This window comes from Dromiciops gliroides, chromosome 5 (genome assembly GCF_019393635.1).
Source record: "Dromiciops gliroides isolate mDroGli1 chromosome 5, mDroGli1.pri, whole genome shotgun sequence".
Lineage (NCBI taxonomy): Eukaryota > Metazoa > Chordata > Mammalia > Microbiotheria > Microbiotheriidae > Dromiciops > Dromiciops gliroides.
Window position 1 is genome coordinate 100,786,501 of NC_057865.1, and position 22,876 is coordinate 100,809,376.

At 36.9% G+C, this 22,876-nt stretch overlaps 1 protein-coding gene across 1 annotated transcript; it reads right to left on the bottom strand.

The window, feature by feature from the left end:
• Positions 1–350: 350 nt before the first annotated feature.
• On the bottom strand, positions 351–1,319 carry LOC122729244 (olfactory receptor 2A5-like). Its single transcript, XM_043967990.1, has one exon. It carries the CDS (start codon positions 1,317–1,319, stop codon positions 351–353), a length of 969 nt encoding a protein of 322 aa, XP_043823925.1.
• Between the last annotated feature and the right edge of the window lie 21,557 nt (positions 1,320–22,876).

Sequence of the window (22,876 nt, forward strand, 5' to 3'; positions counted from 1 at the left end):
AAATGAGATCAAGACCAAGGAATTTATGGCTCATAGGCTCTCTATATAGTTTGGGACATTACAAAAAATTTTCTCTGACCCCCTAGAAGCAAATATTTATTACTGGGCATAAGGCATAAGCCCAATATAAACTTTACATTTTGAATCTGTCCTTAGGAAACCTTATCAAATTTACTGTAGTAAAATAGGGAGAATATTATGAAAATTAAACTTCATGAGATCAACAGGAAGTACAGAGTCACTGAAATTATCTTAACAGAGATACAGAGAAAGCAGACAACTTTGATTTATACTCAGATAGATGAAAGAGCACCAAGGATACCAATGAATAGGAAATGGTTATGCTCATGTCACATATTTTGGGAATGGTTTTCCTTCCCCAACACTCTCCTCAGAGCACCCTTCACCTCTGCATTCCTCAGGCTATAGATCAAAGGATTCAACATAGGGTTAAAAAGGCTATAAAACAGAGAGAGGATTTTCTGTTGCTCTTCAGGATGGCTGGAGTTAGGGGTCATGTACATTATGATAGCACTGCCAAAGAAGAGTCCAACTACACAGAGGTGGGAGGAGCAGGTAGAGAATGCTTTCTTTCTTCCTTCTCCAGATTGGATCCTCAGGATGGCACAGAGGATGCGCATGTAGGAGATCAAGACTAAGCAGAGAGGGCCAACTAATATGAATACACAGGCTGTAAAGATAACAATCTGGTTAAGTCCAGTATCAGCACAGGCAAGCTTGAGCACAGACAGGATCTCACAGAAGAAGTGGTTGATTTCCCTGGGTCCACAGAAGGGCAGTCTCAAAATGAGAACCACATGGACCAGGGCAAGGAGGAAGCTGAATGCCCAGGAAACAATGGTCAGAGTAGTACACAATCTCCAGCTCATGATGACAGTATATCGGAGGGGATGGCAGATTGCTACGTAACGATCATAGGACATCACCACCAAGATGAGACACTCCACATGGGCAAAGGCCAAATACAAAAATATTTGTATTATGCAGGGAGCAAAGGAAATGGCTCTGTCCTTGTTCAGTAGGTTTGCAAGCATCTTCGGTACATTATTTGAGGCATAGGACATGTCAACAATGGCCAGATGTGAGAGGAAGAAGTACATGGGAATATGGAGATGAGAGTCCAGGCAGATGAGTCCCAGGATGATGCCATTCCCCAGAAGAGTGACAGCATAGAACAAGGAGAAGAGTACAAAAAGGAATATCTGTATCTCTGGCCTGATGGGAAATCCCAGAAGGATAAATTCTATGATCAGTGTTTGATTTTTCCACATCCTCCTGTGACAGAGATAGTCAATCATGACAGAAAGCCCACAGCTAAGTAATAAAAATTTGAATCATGGTTATTTACTGAATTAAATGATAGTGTTTAGGCACTATTCCTTACGTTCTCTAGTTCTTAAAACACTCAGTGTTAGAGAAATTAGGGTTAATTTTTGGGACCCAAGATAAAAGAAGAAAATGTAATATAAGATAGAGTTCATATAGGTACAGGATGATAATTGCTGCTGGCAAATAGCAAAAGTAGCATGGCACAGGGGAACAAGTTCTGGCTCTGGAATCAGAGGATTAGATTCAAGTCCTGACTCTGATCCTCATTGCCTGTGTGACCTTGGGCAAGTCTCTTTACCTTCTTGGGCTTTGGTTTACTAAAATGTAAATTGATGAAATCCAATTCAATAAACATTTATTAAATGCCTAATATGTGCTAGGCACTGGGCTAAGTTATGGGGATATAAAAGAGTCAAAAGACAGTCCTTGCCTCAAGGAGCTCATAATCAAATGAGAGCAACAACGTGTAAACAAATATGTACAAATAAGGTATACACAGAAAAAGAGTAAATACTTAGTAGAGGGAAGATACTATAATTAACAGGGATTGGAGGTTTCCTATAAAAAGTGGGATTTTAGTTGGGACTTAAAGGAAGCTAGGGAAATGAGTAGCTGGAGGAGAGGAAGGAGTGCATTCCAGGCATGGGGGATGGCCAGAGAGAATGCTCAGAGCCCAGAGATGGAATATCTTGTTTATTGAATAGCCAGGAGGCCACTACATGGATAGAAGAGCCTGTGTTGGGGAGGAAGGATAAGAAGACTATAAAGGCAGGAGGAGGGAAGGATATGAAGGACCCTGAACATAAGACAGAGGATTTTATCTTTGCTCCTGGAGGCAATAGGAAGCCACTGGAGTTTATAGGGTAAGGGTATGGGGGGGTGACAGGATCAGACCTGAACTTTAGGAAAATAAGTTCAATGATTGAATGGAGGATAGATTGGAATGGGAAGAGACTTGAGGCAGGTTACTGCAGTATTCAAGGTGAGATGATGAGGTCCTGCACCAGAGTGGTGGCAGTGTCAGAGAAGACAAGGGGGCATATGTGAGAGAGATTGCAAAGACAAAATCGGCAGACCTTGGCAACAGCTTGGATATGGGGGTGTGTGTGGGGGTGAAAGATAGTGAGGAATCCAGGATGACTTCTAGGCTGTGAGCCTGAGGGACTGGGAGGATGGTGTTGCCCTCAATAGTAATAAGGATAATAGGAGTATTTAGGGAAAGATATAATGAGTTTTGTTTTGTACACAATGCATTTAAGATGATCACTGGACATCCAGTGAGACAGCAAATCAAATATATTTTTCTTAAACATCAGAAATATAACTATCATTTTCTTCACATGTGGCAAGTTTCAAAAAGTATGAGCAGATAAACCAGCATACAGTAGCAAAGGCATTCTCAAATAAATAGTCTTTAAGATAAATTCAGTTTTTAGGAGGCAGTAATGATTTCAGGACACCAGGCCCCAGAATACAGTAAAGCTATTTTGGGTGTCTTTAGTTGTTGTTTTTCAGTTGTGTCTGACTCCTTGTGACCTTATTTGGAGTTTTCTTGGCAAAGCTACTGGAATGGTCTGTCATTTCTTTCTCCAGATCATTTTACAGATGAGGAAACGAAGGCAAACAGAACTAAGTGACTTGCCCAGACCCGCACAGCAAATAAGTGTCTGAGGCCAGATTTGAACTTAGGAAGAGCAGTCTTCCTGACTCCAGGCTTGGTTCTCTATCCTCCGTGCCACCTAGCTGTCCATTTTTGGTGGTTAGGGGAGCTTAACTGCATTGTGGCATGTGGGGAAGGGTCATAGGACATCTGAGATTTTTCAAATAATAATTTAAAAAACTTTTAAAATTAATTGTTATTGTTAACTGATTCAGATAGGTCAGTGTTTCTGAAGGAGTGTTGGGGCAGCTAGACGGCAGAATGGATAGAACATCAGGCTTGAAGTCAGGACAACCTGAGTTCAAATCCAGCCTCAAAAACTGTGCCACCTTGGGCAAATCACAATTGTTTGCCTCTTTTTTCATCTGTAAAATGAGCTGAAGAAGGAAACGGCAGAAATATCTCTGCCAAGGAAACCCCAAATAGGGTAACCAAGAGTAGGACAAGACTGCAACAATTGAACAACACCAAGAAGGAATAAAATTCCTGCTCCATCTCCTCTGAATTTGTCACGCTGGGGCAAAGGCACCATTTCCATACTGTATTTACAGTTATTTCAATCACTCTCCTTAAAGAGGATAGAAGTTGAAACTTTTCTCATTAATCCTTCACTGAAGTAATTCAGTCCTTTATCCTTCAGGGCTTCAGAGAATTTCAAATGTTTACTGCCTTTTCTTACCTATTTGCTTCAGTGTTAAAACCTTTCAATTTATACACGAGCCTCAACTTTTGTATTTTCACTTAAAATAAAAACCCTTGAACCTTTTCTATTTTGACAATTTGTATAACAGACTTTGCAGAGTCTTTTAACTTTCCAATCCAAGTGAAGGCTTTCATTCCATAGTTAGTGTACCTTTCTCCTGCTCTTCTGCTCTAGGATCTATTCCATTATTCTATAAATAGCAGGAACAGAAAGATGTGTAGCACATTGATGCCACAAAACCTGAAATAGGACTTGGTTTCTTCAAATTGTGTAAGACTTCTTACTCAGTTTGACCCTGTTATAATCAGAACCTGTGTGATCTAGGACAACGGATAAATTGGTACTCATTAAAGAGCCTACTGTGCGCCAGGTACTTTGCTAGATGCTAGGAATAAAACACCAAAAGGCAACAGTTTCAAGGAGCTGCTCTCAGGGAGCTTACCTTTGATAAGGGGAGACAACATATACAAATAAAAATATAGGAAAGATAAATATACATATATGTATATATACATATATGTAAGCATATATGCACATATGCAAATTAATACAAATAAATCCAAATATATACAAGGTAGCAAAGGAAGACATTTCTCATTTGGAGGAGGGAATAATCAGAAGGAAAGAAAGAGAGCCATGGAAGAAACTTTGTTTGGAGGCCAGTGGGAGTGACTCTATCAAATCTGAAATCAGCCTGGGATCAATCCCATCTTGGCAGAAACTACTGAGAGCAAGACTCAACTTAGTAGGAACAATCTCAGAGTTGGCTAGATTTATCCAGAAAGATAAAGAAATCGAAAATACAGAATTAACAAAATGTTGGAGAATTTAGAGCTAAAAGATTTATTTCTCCTTCTTAAAGAGACCACCAAATATATACATATTTCTCATCACCATCTGGCTCTTTACAAAAATAGTCTATGTGTTAACACATAGAACATTTGCAAATAAGTGTAAAAGGAGAGAAATACAAAGCACATCTTTTTAGGTCACAACACAAAAGAAATAATAATCAATTCAGGGAGCACAAACAAAAGGCACAAACCTCCACAAATGGAGACTTAATAATGGCATCATAAATAATGAGGTCAATGAACAAATATTAGAAGCAATGCAATTATTTGAAAGAATGATAGTGAAGAGATAGCACATCCAAGTTTCTGGGATAGAGTTAACATAATACTCAGAGATTAAAACAAACAAGCAAACCACCAAAGAACCAAAACCCTAAAAGCTTATATATATATAAAAAGAAAAGAAGATTAATAAAATGAATATGCATTGAAAAAAACAAAAAAGTCAACAAATAAACAAACCCAATATAACAAAAGGGGAAAACAAAAGAAGAAATAAATTGGAAACGAGAAAGGCTACAGAACATATAAACAGAAAGTTGATTCTTTGAAAAGGCTAATAATTGATAAGTATTTATTTAGCCCAATTAAAAGTAAGAGGGTAGAAAATGAGATAAACAAAATAAAAACAGAAAAAGCTGAAATCACAACAAAACTAGAAGAGAAGAGAATTTGAAAAACCTTCTATGCATGATTAAATAACAATATACCTGAAATACAAATGAAGTAAAATATCACCTTTTGAAAAATAAAATATCCACACTAATGGAATATCAAATAATCCATTGTCAGAAAAGGATAAAATAGTTATAAAGGAATTAACAAAGGAGGAAAAAAATTTCCTAGTTCAGATCAATTTATATGAGAATTCTACCAAACTTTTAATGAACAGCAAATGCCTATACTACACAAAATATTCTCCAACATTGAGAAAGAAACCATTTTACCAAACTTTTTTTACTGGGCTAAGGTATTCCTAATACCTTAGCCCAGGAAATTTGGTAAAGCAAAGAAAAGGAATTATAGATCAATTTTTAAAAAATTTAATTAATTTTTTTTTTAGTGAGGCAATTGGGGTTAAGTGACTTTCCCAGGGTCACACAGCTAGTAAGTGTTAAGTGCCTGAGGCCAGATTTGAACTCAGGTACTCCTGACTCCAGGGCTGGTGTTCTATCCACTGCACCATCTAGCTGCACCCAAAATAGAATTTTAAATAAATAAACACCCTGAAAAATAAAGTCCTGGCAAAAAAACCATGACAACCTAAAATAAAAAAAAGAAATCTATCATTATGACCAAATTGTACTTATACCAGGGATGCAAAGAGTTTAATATTAGGAAAACAATCAACATAATTAATCATATTCAAACAGAAAAATAAAAAAAATTGATTATCTTAAAAGGTTCAGGAAAACTCTTTAGTAAAGTACATTTCTCATTTATGGAAAAAAAGAATACCACAAAATATGAAAAAGAATAAGCATACAGGTCTCTTCTTAAAAGTATGATAAAAAATATCTGCAATGAAAAGTAAGCATTATATATAATATGGATATACTAGGAGCTTTTAAAAATATATACAGGAGTAAAGCAAGGATGCCTCTCTTCATCAAAATTTGGTATTAATCATAGAAAAGCTACCAATAGCAAGAAGACAAAAGAGAGAAATTATAGACTTAAAGATAGAGAATGGGGGGGATCCCTATCTCATGATATGTTTTATTGAAAAAGTCTTGAGGAATCAGTTGAGATTTCTAATAGCTTCAGCAAAAGTTTCAGAATACAAAACAAAACAAAACAAAAGCAATGGTATTTCTGTCAACTAATATCAAAATTTAGAGGGCAAAAAGTCCACTGAAAAATAATTCAAAAATTCATAAGATATATTGGAGTCAATCTATTAATGTATATTTAATACTTTTATGTGTTCAATTATAAATTTTCCTTAAAGAAATAAAGAACAACTTAATTTGGAGAATAGTCCATGGTCATGGCTTGGCTGCTCCACTATAATAAAAATGACAATACTACTAAAGGTAATTTGCATATTAAGTACTATTTCTATCATGCATGTCACCAAAGGTATATTTTAAGGAGCCAGATTAAATAACAAAAATAATTTGGAGGAACAAAAGATCAAGGATATGAAGGGATTTTTTAAAAAAAGACAGGAATGTGGGGTTGGGGAATCTCTTCCATATCTCAAATCATAGTATAATATAGTAATTATTGAAACAATTTGCTACTGATTACAAATGAAGAAAAAAGTAGATCAATGGAACATATTAGGGAAACAAGAATAAGAAAACAAAAAGACAATATACTTAGAAAATAACTCCTTATTTGCTAAGAATTGCTGAGAAAACTGAAAATCAGCCTGCTGGAAATTAGGTTTAGAACAACATATTACACCATATTCTGTACTAAATTCAAAATGAATATGTGACCTTAATAATAAAGGTCATACTATAAAATTATGAGAAACAAAACATATAACTTTCATAACTACATGTGGGAGATGAAAACAAGGGATACCTCTATCGATAAGATGATAGGGAAATTAAGAAGCTATTGCCCAAACCAAATGAACAAATTTAGGATCGCAAAGGGAACAGTTGACTGAGGGAAAAAAAAATCTTTGTAAGTAAAATTTATGATAAGAGCTATAAATAACCAACATGTATACCAGACCAAAAGCCATTTCCCAATATAACAAATCATCAAAAGATATGAACAAATAGTTCTCAAAAGTAGAATTATACACTATTAACAACCATATGAAAGAATATTCCAAATCACTAATAATAAAACAAATGCGAATAAAAACAACCCAGACATTTCACTTCACACCCAGCAAACTGGAGAGAAGAATCACTGTCAAAGGGATTGTGGAAATATAAGTACATTAATACATTGTTGGAGGAGCTGTGAAAAAAATACCATTCTAGAAAGCAATTTGGAATTATACAAGAGGCTCAAAAGCCCATAAGTAAGAGATTCTACTAGTAAGTATATATTCCAAGGGGGGTCATTGACAAAAAGGAAAAGCTCCATATTCACAAAAGAATATTTATAGATATATTTGTTATGTGTATGGTAGCAAAGTACTAGTAATGAAGTAGATATAAATCATTTTTTGTTGTTGTTAAGTTGTTTTAGTCATGTTTGAAACTTTGTGATTCCATCTTGGCAAAGATCCTGAAGTGGTTTGCCATTTCCTTCCCCAGCTCATTTTATAGATGAGGAAATGGAGGCAAACAGGGTTAAATGATTTGTCCAGAGTTACATGGCTGCTAAGTGTCTGAGGTCAGATTTGAACTCGGGAAGATGAATCTTTCTGAGTCCAGGCCCAGTACTCTACCCACTCACTGTATCACCAAGGTGCCCTAAATTGAGGAATGGTTAAACAAATTGTGATACATGACTGTAATGGAATATTATTGTGTTGTAAGACACAATTGAAGTGATTAATACAGAGAAGCATGAAAAGGCTTATATTAATTGATGCAAATAAAGTATGAAGGACCAGGAAAACAATATTAACATTGACCAAAACAATGTAAATGGAAATAACAATAATAAAACAATTAAACTGAATAATTTGAAATTATAATGGTTAAGTTTTGATCCAAAAAAGAGCTGAAGATACTTTCCTCTACTCCTTTGCAGAGGTATAAGCCCACAAATATAGAGTATTGAATATATAAAGTCAGATTATTTTCAATATATTAATTAGTTTTGCTGCTTTTTAAAAAAATTGTTTTAAGGGACAACTCTCTGAGAGGGATAGGGGAAGGATATAAGGGAAATGTAAGCTATGTGAAAAAGATATCTATAAAATCTATTCTTTTTTTAAAAAGTGATTTTAGATTAGAGAACTCACCGTTGACACTGACTACTTCTTTTTTTTATTTTTTGAGGCAATTGGGGTTAAGTGACTTGTCCAGGGTCACACAGCTAGTAAGTGTCAAGTGTCTGAAGCCAAATTTGAACTCAGGTCCTCCTGACTCTAGGGCCAGTGCTCTGTCCATTGAGCCACCTAGCTGCCCCTTGACACTAATTTCTGACATGACCCTTTCAAGAGTGAATAACATTCAAGGGGCAGCTAGGTGGTACAGTGGATAAAGCACCGGCCCTGGATTCAGGAGGACCTGAGTTCAAATCTGGCCTCAGACACTTGACACTTACTAGCTGTGTGACCCTGGACAAGTCACTTAACCCTCATTGCCCCGCCCACCCCCCAAAAAAAGAAAGAAAGAAAGAAAAAAGAGTGAATAGCATTCCATCTCTGATTCTGATTCCATTTATGTATACTTATTATAGTACTTGAAGTGTCACTTATTAAGATAGATATCTACTATCAGAGAAGACAGTACAAAGCAAGAAATTATCTAGAATTACTTTTTTTTTTGGAATACAATATAAGACACAAATTGTTTCTGAGATGTTCAGTCTACCATTTATGCCCTTAGATAGATAACCTTGTTCTTGCCTGCACCTAATCCTTTTGATTATTTATTTTTTTTTGGAATGAGAATTTGGTGCTACAGATAATGCCCTAATAAGTAATTGATAGTTGTTTTTACTGGTGATGACAAACAATTTATGAGTGAAAACAAGGATTTATTAAGCAACTTCTGTGTGCCAGGCACAGTCGTAAGTGTTTTACAAATATTATTTCATTTGATCCTCACAACAGTCCTAGGAGGGGGGTATTATCATCTCCATTTCATACATAAGGAAACAGAAGCTGATAGAAGTTAAATGACTTGCCCAGGGTCACCTAGTGAGATTTAAGCTTAGGTATGCCTGACTCCACCTAGCACTCTATCCACTGTATCACTTAACTGCCTAGAAATAGAAGTAAGCAAAGCAAGCATTATCCTAGAATTCAATATTCAGGAAAGTTAGTGGGTGAGGTACAAGAAAGGTCACTTGTACTTAAAAAAAAATACATGCATTTTAATACCAGAAACACTTTCCATTGACACTGAAGTCTTTTTTCTGTTACAAATTAAAGCCCATATGTTATCTTTTCTTTTTCTTTCCTTTTTTTTTCAGGGCAATGAGGGTTAAGTGACTTGCCCAAAGTCACACAGCTAGTAAGTGTCAAGTGTCTGAGGCCAGATTTGAACTCAAGTCCTCCTGAATCCAGGGCCAGTGCTTTATCCACTGCACCACCTAGCTGCCCCCAAGCCCAGATGTTATCGATGAAAGTCTGAAGTCTCAGGTAGACAATGACACAGAGGCATGCAACTTTCAAACCTTGTCTAGCGCACATAAATGTCTTGACCTGGCTCTATTTTTTATTTCAGAGATACACATCAAAGAACATTAAAAGTGGGAGGCACCAAAGAGGTCATTTAATACAACCCCTTTGTTTTACAAGTGAGGAAAGTGATATCCAAAAAGGTGAGGTGATTTATCTAAAATCACATAGTTTGTTAATAACAACAATTTGTATTGCCTCTTTATTCTTAGGCCATAGCCCCCTCACACTACACCACATTTTATCTCTTGGCTAAGGGAGAATAGAGTTTACCTCTATCCATAAAATGAGACAGACATGGAATAGAGTGGGGCAGATGGACCCTTATCAGATCCACTGAGGTTGGTTAGCCTCCCTCCACCAAAGCAGATGATACCTGAGCTGAGCTTATAGTCCCTCTAGGACCACAGCCTCTTTTCAAGATGTTTTATGGATAGAAGCAGGGAAGAAGAAGAGAGAGAGGAAATGAAATATAATTACAAAGGCTTTTGACTGAGCATTTTCATAGGATCATGGATAGGACTTGGAACTGCAAGGGTCAATCTAGAGAATGTACAAAACCCATCTTGGGTTCAGAAATGAAGGTCCAAAGGGATATGACTTGCCTGAAGAACTGAGATTTTAATTCGTTTTTCTGATTCCATATTCTAGGCTTTTCTCTGAATGATATACTTACTCCCCAGTGTGAGCTGTTTTGAAGAATTGAAAAATGATACCAAACGTTTTCTCTTCCTAATATAATCTCTAACTCTCCATCAGTACAAAATTCAAGATTAGGCCTTGTAATATTGCTTGACATGGTAGGGAGGTACTGAGTTTCTTCCCATACATATGTTACAATCAGATAATTTTCTTCCTTCTGCTCTATGACCTAGTTTTCATTAGATTCATCAAAATAAAAGGTCAACATGAAAAGAATTTCCAAATTATTTCATTTTATATGTATAAGAATAAGGAAAGTTAAAATGCAAATAACTTGGGAAATATTATTTACAAATTCAAAGACTTAAACAAAATAAGAAAAAGATTCATTGACCCAGTTTCTTGCTCAGTTTGGACTGTATAAGAATGAATAGAAGAATAAAAAAGGATAATCTTTAGGTATATTGGTAACTTTTCCAGTTTTGCAGACCAGTAACCACCACACAATTCCACTGTGCATCATTCATGAAAACAGGAATTCATAGCATTATAATGAAAACAGAAATACATCGTAATTTTAATCAACCAGTCAGTAAACATTTATTAAGTACCAACTGTATGCCAGGCACTATGCTAAGCTTTAGAAATTTAGACCTGGAATGCATTTTAAAAGTTATCTAGTACAACTCCTTTACTTAACAAATGAGGCAGGTGAGTGGCAGAGAGCCAAGGTCCATTCTAACTCTAAATCCATGATACTGAGAACTAAGAAAAGGTTTTGGTGTATGGATCTGTAAGAAGATGAATGCCACTTGTCTTTTCAGTTAGAGCAAGACACCGCTAATAGTAACCTTTAAGAGTGTAATCTCTGAATATGAACACTCATGATAGAGAGAAGGAAGTAACCTGACATAGCCCATTTGCAGGTAGGAACCTCTCTAGTTCCAATGATAGAATTACACCGATCATTGAAAACTTACCTTTGAGTCCCTGCATCTTTTTGTGTTATTTCTAAGGTTCAATTAACAAGAAATATTTTGGGTCTTGACCTCTATTTTGTTTTTCGACAGTAAGTAAAAGATGAATGTGTAAATAGTGAATAACTTGTAAATAGCAGCAGCCCTAGATTATGGAGAGGGGAATATTGTGGTCACTGATGCTTGGATCCACCTTAGAAAAGGGAGTGAGAATCAGAAGAGAGGCATATTCAGTATAGTCATAGTCTAAATTGAACTATTCGGCCAAACTTGAATACACATTTGCTCATTTGCTCACACTGTCACCTTTACCTTTACTGCTATCCCTTCTTTAGCCTGTGTCCCCCATCTCATTCTCTTCATGTTTAGACCTTTTGTAGCAAGTTGTCTCTCCTAGCAATATATGCTGAACTATAATTGTTTCTCTATATCTTTGATCTCCCCATTCAGATTACAAATCAATTGAGGACACAGACTTTTACTAAATCTCAGTGCTTAGTTCAATGTTTTGTATGTGTTTTTTTTTAGAAAGTCTAAACTTATGGCTTCATTACTGCAGGAACCTTGGGTATTGAAGATCCCTCCACTTAGGTAGATAAGCAACTTTTCTTAATTTAATGTGCGATACACAGTATGGCTCAGAGGCATGTTTTCCTGCTTTCAAAGGCAGCCCACTCACTACCCTACACAACCTTTCACTTTGAACATAACCGTCAGTTTATGGTGAGAGAATGAATGAATAAATGAATCTAATTCTGAACTAAGGCAAATTGAACACACAACCCAATAAACCTGGTATTTTAAGGAAATGTTTCTTATGCTGGGGAGACTTTACCAGATTTCTTCAAAGGCCCACAGCTACTCCAAAGTCACACTGTATATCTATCTGACTTATTCTCATGGCCTGACAGGTTTGTTTTTGTCTGGAGTTCTGGCTGTTTCTGTTGAATGCTTATAGCATAGCAAGTGTTGTAGTGTTTATCAGAAAAGAACTATGAATGAACTTATTGGCTTTCCTTACACAGCAAGAGACTAAAATGAGAGTCCTTCCCACAGCAGACAGAAACTTTTCACTGCCTTTTAAACTTTTACAGGGCACAGTATCCATCCTCTCTGACCAAGGTGACCAAAGGACACTCAGAAGGGAATCTCTCTAGTCTGATCACCCACTTCAAAGATTATTTCCAGGATATGTATGTTTCAGAGACAGCGAAAGGATCAGAGTCCCTTTAGGCACATCACTTCCATGTCCTCTTTAAATGTGGCTTGGTAGCTACATGTTGCACTGTTTCCAGGTGCAACCTGTATAGATCATGCTCAAATTGTGTCATAGTACTTTAACTCCCCTTTAGATCCATATCAGGGACACAGTTTACCAAGTCCCTCAGTCGAAAAGACCCACCATTCTCCCCAAAGTGGGATCTGAGTGGAATCAGACAACTGTCTATAGGGTATGATTGTTGAAAGTTATTCCTCACAATGGTACACTACTTTTCTTCTTGGAATCTCGATTCATTGCTAAGAATATGCCCTGTCCTGAGGGAATATCTGCTTTTCCTTCCCAATGCTGGTGATTCCTGATCTCACCACCCATCTCTCATGTCTAGGTCATTTCCCAGAGTAAATGAACCACTTAAACTTAGCATGGCACAAGCACTGGTGTTTACCTGGAAATTAACCTGAGAAGAAGTCTCCAAGTTCTACACACAGGAGCTCTCAGTGTCCTTCCTAACAGGGATTCAGGCAACTCTGGGTGTTGCTTGGAAATGAAGGCTTTTCCTCCCCATGTGATCAGTGCAAATCAGTCCCTTCCCCAGACACTCATGAGGATTCAGTGTAAGAGAAGGGTCCGTGGGACATCACTCCCAAATATCTCTTCCATGTAAAAAAACCTAGGGACTGCTTGTCTCTCTCTGTTACTCTCTCTTGAGAATCCAGGAGGAGAGTTGAGGAATAAATACAGAGGATATTTTCATAACCACACTGGAAACTCAAGAAATAGCAAGTTACATCCCTTGAGGCTACATAACCAATAATAGTCCTCAAAGACCTGGACTTGCTTCAAATCCTGAAGCCTCCAAATGGAATATAAGATAGAGGTTGTGATCAGGAAAATCTCTATTAAATGAGCCCCCTTGGAACCTATTATGGTTTAGTTTCCTGGGAATAGATTCTCCCAAGGGGTAGACATATATTTTTCTCCTAAATGTTGTGACTGGGGAAGAAATGATTATGAAATATTTTCACTTAAAAAGATTCTCAAGATCATAGGCTTTTTTACCCCTGAGCAATGAGGGTTAAGTGACTTGCCCAAGGTTACACAGCTAATAAGTGTCAAGTGTCTGAGACTGGATTTGAACTCAGGTCCTCCTGAATCCAGGGCTGGTGGTTTATCCACTATGCCACCTAGCTTACCCCAATCATAGGCTTTCAAGCTGGAGAGGACCCTAGATATAATATGATCAAATATTTCCCGGATGAAGACATAGAGGACCAGAGAGAGAAAGTACCTTATTCATGGTTATATAGATATTAAGAAAATAAAGATTTGAATCCTAGTCCTCTGATTTCACCATTTTACTTCAACTTAGTGAGATTAAGTTTATTTCAAATTGCTCTCTCACTTTCTAGGACTTTCCAGTTTCAATAGAGTTGTAAAAATCTCAGAGTTGGAAAGTCATCTATTTTCACTTGAACCCCAACCCTTATTAAATCTTATCTATACTTATGGAGTCAGAAACCTGCTTAAGGCCCTCATCCCCTCCTAGAACCTGGAATATGGCAACATAATTCTAATTTTGTGGTTGCTGTTTCAGCTTCTCTATCCAACTAATTTACCAGCTTCCATTCCAAGACACTGGCCTGATGACATAACTCCTCTGCTCAAAAATCTTTGGAAGCTCCCTATTTCTACTGAAATATACTTCAAAGTTCTCAGCCTTGAATTTAAAGCTCTCCACAATTTGACTGCCACCAATCTGTGAAGAGATAGCATACTGTAATCATAAGAATACTGGATCCAGAATCAGAGGATCTGCTGGGTTCAAGACCTATCTCTGCTACTCACTACATGAATGAACTTAGGCCACTTCCCCACTGTGAACCTCAATGCATTCATGTGTATATAATCCTCAAAGCCTTTTAGATGCTTTGGGCTTACTGTACCATTAGGCTCAAGATTCTATAGTTAGGTACCACAATTCAGCTGGTGACAGTTACTGGAAATGTGGACCTAGGCCCTAGGAGAAAAATAAACAAGCATTTAGTCTTGATTTTTTTCATATTTTCTTTTTAATTATGACCTTAACAATTATCAAGAGACATGAAGACTTTAGTGTGCAAATACAAGAACTGAATGACTGAGTAAAACAATCATTATCCTTGTAATGATTGGAATAACGCCACCTGCTGGATACTTACTGTAGAAGAGTTCTGCCCATGAAGGGAAGGTCTTTGAGGGCAAGACCAGGAGTCTTTTCTTCAGGAGTCAGGAAGTGACGCGGACTAGTGGGAGGAGGAAGGAAGAGACTGGCGCTCAGTCTCGGTCTCTTTCCTGAGGACGCTGGCGGAGAAGGGAGCTAGAAATGTGCTCTCCCTTTAATAGATAGGAATCTAGGCCTTTCTCTCTCTCTTTACCAAATTCTTATTCTCCTTAATAAATGCTTAAAAGTCTAACTCTTGCTAAAGCTTATAATTTATTGGCGACCACTCATTAGATATTTTAGACAGTTTAGCTAGAATTTTACCCCTTAACATCCTGCTGCCCCTAAAATAAGTGATAAGAGGTTCAATCATCCCAATAGTCTCAACCATAGGCTTTTAATTGTGTTAAAGGTCTTTGCATGAAGTGCAATGACTTCAGCAGAAGTCTGATGTCATTGGCTGAGGAATTTTGTCATGCCATTTTATTTAAAAGGGAAGTGAGTAAGAGAATCAGCATTTTTAAAGCACCTACCATGTTCAAGGCACTGTGCTCATCACTACCAATGTTATCTTATTTTTCTTATTTGAGCTTCACAAGGACCCTGTAAGGGAGATGATAATTATAATTAGTTACTGTATGTCCTTTAAAAAATTAAGTGCCACCAGTACATTAAAGATGATTTTACTTGCACATAGCTTTTCAGTTATACCTATGCTCACACTAACCTCAAACATACTGTCCCTTTGGACTCTGTATACAATTGTGGGAGAATGAATTATGGACATCTGTGGGAATATTTTTGTACTGATTCTTCTTGCTGTACCACCTTAGTAAATTTCTCCTTTCTAACAACTATTTAATGCAGCGTGACTGAAATGATACTCACCTGATTAATCTTACAGGAAGCACACTGATGGGGATTCAAGCCAATAGAGTTAGAAAATCTCCTCTGCCTCATAGGGGCATGCTTAATCTATCACTACTAGCCACCTACCTTGTCACTCAAATCTCAACACAGAAGGGATGAGGTAGTTACCAGCCAGTACAAATGTTGTATAAGAGTAAAAATGTGTATAGTAAGATTCCTAACAAATGATAAATAGTTCATAAGTGTTTTTCTAGGTCTACAGGTAGAAAAGCCACATGAGAGAGGAGAAGAGTATCAATAAAATGATGAAAAAGTTCCATTGTCTTTACCCTTTAGCCTGAACCTGGATTGAGAACTGGACCAGGGTCTGGTCAGGAATCTGTGGCTCTCTGGTCCTACCCTTACCAGAACCTAATATTTCTGTTCTTAGGAAGAGAGAGGTCATGTTAGATGTTGTTATTTTCTCCTTAAAGTAATAAGGAAGTCACTGGATAAGGGTCAGGTGGGGAGGGGTGGATATGGGAGTCATATGGAGAGAAAACAGAGTTTGAAATAACTTCCATGGAGAGTAAGAGAGGATAGGAATTAAAGAGGGATGAAAGGACTGCCTTGCTGCAGTGCAGTCTCAATTAAGGTGGCTAACATGAATGTGCAATCTATCTAGTCAACATGGTTATAAGACTTCCTCCATCTTCATTGAATGAATCATGAGTAGGAGAGGAGGAGTATAATAGAGGCTAAGAAGATAGGAATAATCCACAGCTGAATTTTCTCAAGAAATGAGAGGTGTTAGGACAGTTGGCAAGGGATTTGAGAACAGGAAAGTGTGGAGTTTGAAGTGGCTAATTACTGGGTCTCGATTATTTTAAGCTTCCTTTCCTGGTTATTCACAGAGGCCAGAAGTGACCTCGTGTTTACGCTTGGTCCTTAAGAATTTGAATGTTCTATTCCTATTTTTATTTTTATTCTTACTTTTCTTTGTGTTATAGTGAGTAAATTTTCGGATTACAGGAAGGGGATTCACAATAGTACATACCACATAATTTGGGGTTCCCCCCCTTGAGAAAATAATCGCAGCATGGGACTCTTATAAGCTACAGATTCAGCCGGGTATGACAAAAACAAGGCTTATCAAACTGTGTTTTATATGGGATAAAAAATGTTCTAGCTTACTGGAAAACAAATGGTTAGAGAATGGATCTTTTGACCACTTAACACTGAAAACTCTACAAATGACCCTTCACTTGGTGTCCCCCAAAGATTTTACTTATTGGAACCTCTGGAATGAAGCAAGTAAGGAACTGACCAAAAAGGGAGAAAAAGAGGACTCTGAGCCTGAACTTGAATGTAAGCCTGTCTTTCAGGCTGAAACATCAACCAAGGAAATAAAAAAGGAAAAAAGAGAAAATTCATGTGTAGAGGAGACAGAGAGGATATAAATCCTTCCCCTTCAAGAGAGCCCCACCCAAGATAAAAGGGGTGTTGTAGTGAAGCTCAGGTGCTATATACCTACCTTTTGGTCCCAAAGATTTAGGTTTATGGGAACAAGAAATTCCTAAATTTGATGAGGATCCCACAGCAGCTATCAGCCATTTTAGGGCAATTTTCAGAGCATATCAGCCCACTTGGAATGATGTTAATGATCTCATGGAAACGATATTATGCCCAGGGGAAAAAGCTGATATAATAGCTGCAGCAAGTGCCCCAGAAGCAACAGGAAAAGTTGATATTGGATGGCCTGTTCAAGATCCTGACTGGGACCCCAATATCCATAGGCCTTTTGATATGTTGAAAGATACAAGGGAAACATTGTTGAAGGCAATGGAATCCTGTGGTAGGAAGACTGATAACTGGCAAAAATTTATAGATACAGTGCAGGGACCTGATGAGAGACCTAATAGATTCTATGACAGGTTGTGTAAGCATGCCATGCAATATTCTAGACTAGACTCATTAGACGCTAGAGATGCCCATGTTATCCATTCTCATTTTATATACCGGTCCTTACTAGAAATTTGGAAATATTTTGAAAGGCAGTGTCCAGGCTGGAGTACTTTGATTCCTGACAGACTTAAAGAAATAGCAACATATATTTATGAAGGAAATGAGAGGGAGGAAAGAAACAGACAAGGCATTTTAGCTCCAGTACAGGAAATAATGAGGTAGTGAGACTGGGCAGTTGAGAATCACTATCAACTCCAGAATCATTATCAACCCCAGAGGACATCTCAAGAATCATCTGAGAAAAGACTTCCAAAGACTTAAATGGACATTTTCCTGTTTTCCTTTTCCACATTGTATACACTGTTTATAATGTCCACTTACTAAAGCAGAGTACCCCCTTTAGTTTTTCTGTTTGTAATGTCTACCTACTAATAGGGGAGTGCTCCCTTTAGCCTTTGTTAATGCATCGCTCAATTTCTTTTTCTCTCTTTTCATTCCCTTTACTTTGTTAGTCATAAGTATCTATATTGTTATTGCTTCACGTGAGGAAACAATGTTTCTTCTCATGGAGCACAGGGGGGACTGTGAGAATTGGAGCACTACCCCTGCTGAGAAAGACATTTCTCAGCCCCTGAGGAGAAAGCATGTGACTTAGTGTCCATAAGGTCAGATTGGCATCCAGAAGTTACTGCCTGTTAGTTGTTTCAATCAATGCTACCAACCAATTAGCTTGGACCTGTGTGTGAGGATGGTCTGGCTTCTGTTGTCAGAAGGGGCTTCTGGGAGAAACCGCTGAGAAGGGTGTCCTTTTGGTTCTGGACTTTGGCGTGGTGGCCGAATTTCATGTGGGCTGTTCATCTGGCTATACTGAATAGATCCAAACTGGGGTTTTCCTCTCTCGCTCTCTTTACTAACTCCTAATACACTTTAACAAATACTTAAAAGGCTAAACTCTTGCTAAAGCTCCCAATTTAAGGTGACCACTCATTAGATTTTTAGACATCACAGCTAGAATTTTAGACCTTATAATTAGTAAGGGAGAAATATGAAGTCATAAAAAGTGTAATGATTTGATCATGTACTGAGGAGCCTTGGGATTAGAGGTTTTGATTGGGGTAAAGAGAAGGTTTAGGAAAGATTAGGCACAAGGATAGTTGGAGTGATAGGAGGTTATGGCTAGATAGAGCAATGTCACATTTTTTAAATAAAGATGTAGAGCACTTGTGAGTAATGGTGAGAGCTAGAGTGTTCTCATCCATTTGAACTGAGGTGGAATGAATGAGCTTTGCATTCTGGGACATGATGAGTCTTAACTAATAAAATGTGTGTAAATTTACATTTTTTTGCTGTAGGCCAAATATAATTTTAACTATATGCAACTTATGTGAATTTTACATATACTTTATAGGGACCATGCATTTTTTCTTACTCAAAAGAAATTAAAATAAGGACTACAAATCTTTCTCTTTCTGGTGAGTAATAATGTCAGGAGGTTCATGAACTCCCTCTCTTTTCTTCCAGATGTTTCAGCAAGCAGTCTCCAATAATAAAGATAATCATGGATATTGGTGGAGTAAGAGGCAAATGCAGTGGTATTTAGGGTATACTTTTGAGCCTGTAGAACTACAGGAATCAAAAGTTAGGATGAAACAAAGTTTGGGATCATATAAAAATTTGCAATGCTGGCATGCACTATCAATAATTTAAAGTTGTATTTATTCCAATTTGTGATTGTATACTTGAGCCTTACTTTGTCATTTTGTGTGTTTTGGTACCATGATCTTTATTTCTGATGGTTATGTCCTCATGATGGCATCTGTCTGGTTCATTTGGTAAAGGTACTTTGCAAATTTTAAAGTGTTATTACAATGTCACTTACTAATATCGGCAAGTTCATAATCATTGCCTAATATAATGAGGGCAGCATCCTGGAATTATGGATTCTTTGATGCTAAAATGGTGATAATTGGGCTAGTAACAGTAATGTGGTTGAGGAATTTTGCTCACACATAATCAAATTTAAAATGTCATGCTTGGATTTCTTATTTCAAATATCACCCTCATTTAGTATCTAAAAGCAATTTGTTGTTGCAAGTACCAATAAAGTGGCAATCTATGTTCTAGAAATATCCTTCCATGACACACAAAAAGTTAAGAATCTTTGCTTTAAAGAGATCATAAGCTATTTCTTGACCACATGAAAGAATGAAGTGTGAACATTTGAATAAATTCCAAATACCCAATATGTCTCTTTTTCTCCTAAATACATCCAAACAGAATCAGATGATTAAACATTAAGATATTTTTCTAGTAGTCACAGTATCATAAATCTCTACATCTTTTTTTTACTACCTTGTATAGAAGAAAAGAAGCAGAAAGAAAAAAAAATCATAATATACATTTAGGTCCTAGCCTGGAATGCTGTGAGGTCTTTTTTCTTCAGATAGAGAGGAGTTTCAAAATGGCATGACAAACTTTTTCATTTTAACACTTTCCCTTTAGATGCTATAGTTCAGCACAGTTTGGGCTGAATGGCTGTCTCTCCAAATAGCAACTCACAAGGAAGGTAAAAGGGAAGTACTTCCCAATTTAATATCTGTTGAATGACAGAAAAATTGATGACTAGGAAATCAGTTTACCTAAATGTCCAGCATTTTCTTCCTCTTCCTCTTGAAATATTCCATAAATGTATTTTTCCAAAACATTTGGTTTTATTTATTTATTTAGACAGGCAGAGAAACAAAATTGCTTTTTATGAGCAAATTTCTTTCCCCAGGCAAAGGGGAAAGAAAAACCCAGTAATATAATCTGAATTTCTCTTATATTTGTACAATCCAAAAGATCTGAGAAAAATCTTCAAAAGTTGTACTCCAGGGGCAGCTAGGTGGTGCAGTGGATAAAGAACCACCCCTGGATTAAGGAGGACCTGAATTCAAATCTGGCATCAGACACTTGACCCTTACTAGCTGTGTGACCCTGGGCAAGTCACCTAACCCTCATTACCCAGCAAAAACAAAAACAAAAGTTGTATTCCATGCAGCCTGTGGATAATATTCTATCATTACCTCTTTTTATATTTTTGGGTAGGAAATCCTGATTTTCTCAATGTTGCATGTGTTCCGGTTCCCCTCAATTTCATGATGGGGGGTACCTTTGACTTCAATGGGCATGTAAAGAAAACTGTACAAATCACCTTCTTTTTGGTATTTGCCAAGAACCAGGCTATATTAGAAATAAAATAAATGTTAACATTGAGATAATGGGTGCAGTTGATATTAGTGAAGGGGAGAAATATTTTTTAAATTATATTTTAATTTATTTTGTTCAATATTCCCCAATTACATGTAAAACAATTAACATTTATTTAAAAAAATTGAGTTCCAATTTCTCTCACACCAGTCCACCCCATCCCATTCTTGAGAAGGCAAACAACCTGATATTAATTATACATGTGACATTATGTAAAATATTTCCACATTAGTCATATAGCAAAAGAAATCAGATTAAAAGGGCAAATAGAGAAAATTTTAAAAAAGTATGCTTCAATCTGCATTCAGAGTCCGCCAGTTCTCTCTCTGGAGGTGGATAGCAATCTTCATCATGGGTCCTTTGGAACTATTTTGGATTAATATCTTGATTAGAGTAGTTAAGTCATTCATAATATTATTGTTACTGTGCATAATGTTCTCCTGGTTCTGCTCATTTTATTTTGCATGAATTCACATAAATCTTCCCAGGTTTTTCTGAAACTATCCTGCTCATCATTTCTTATAGCTCAATAGTATTTAATCATAATCATATGTCACAAATTGTTCCCCAATTGGTGGGAATTCCCTCACTTTCCAATTCCTACCACCACAAAAAGAATTGCTATAGACATTTTTTGTACAAATTAGTCATTTTCCTTTTTCTTTTATCTCTTTGGAATACAGACTCAGTAGTGATATCACTGGGTCAAAGAGTATATGCAGTTTTATAGCCTTTTGGGTATAGTTCTGGGAGAAAATAATTTTGCCAGTCAAGGCTTATTCAACTTAGGCAACAGTTCTTATGAAATATCCAGAGGCTACTGAGATGAAGAATGAAGGATGGTTGCCATGCAGTGTGGAGAGGATGTATTACTAGACTGGAGGATGGAGAGATTAAGATGAAAACTAATGGACAGAAGATTCTGAATTGTAAGATATTATTCATAGAATCTCAGGGTTGGGACATACCTCAGAAGGCATTTATTCTAACCTAGATGTGAATGAATCATCACCTTGTCTTTGCTTAAAGATCCCCATTAGAGATCAATCCATCATCTGCTGGTCTAGTCCATACCATATTTGTACATCTCTAATGATTGAAAAGGTTAAGTTAGGTGGCACAGTGGATAGAAGACAGGGCCTGGAGCCAGGAATACCTGAATTCAAATCCAGCCTTAGAGACTTACTGTGTGACCCTGGGCAAGTCAGTCAACCGTGTTTGGCTCAGTTTAAACTTGTGTAAAATAAACTGAAGAAGGAAATGGTGAACCACTTTAGGATCTTTGCCAAAAAAACCTCAAATGGGGTCATGAAGGGTCAAACATGACTGAAACAATTAATAATTTCTGTCTCCAAATACAGTTTCCTCATTTGCAAAATGAGTTGGAGAAAGAAATGGGAAATCAGTACATTATCTTTGCCAATAAAACCCCAAATGGGGTCACTAAGAGTCAGACATGACTGAAATGACTCAACAACAATAACTACAATGATTAAGATGATTTTCCTAACATTAAGCATAAATTTACCTCTTTGCAACTTCTATCATTGCTCCTAGTTATTTCTTCTGGAGCTAAGCAGAACAACTCAAATTTTCCTTCAATATGTATATGAGTATGTTTAAAGTTTGTGCTACATGTTAAACCTTGTGCTAGGTTCTGAGTATAGAATGATAAGAGCATAACAGTACCTGGTGTCAATAAACTTCTTTTAATGGGGAGTATGGTACTATAACAACAGGCATACATATAAATAAATACAAAATAACAGGGTGATTTGGGGGATGGCTAGCAGCTAATAGGAAGAAGTCAGAAAAGACCTCATGCAGGAGGTAACTTTGAATTGAACTTTGTTTTTTTGGGGTTTTTTTTTTTGGGGTTTTTTTGCAGGGCAATGAAGGTTAAGTGACTTGCCCAGGGTCACACAGCTAGTAAGTA

What these genes read in the sequence shown, in the direction of transcription:
- LOC122729244 (XM_043967990.1), bottom strand. Translation starts at nt 1,319, where the DNA reads ATGATTGACTATCTCTGTCACAGGAGGATGTGGAAAAATCAAACACTG.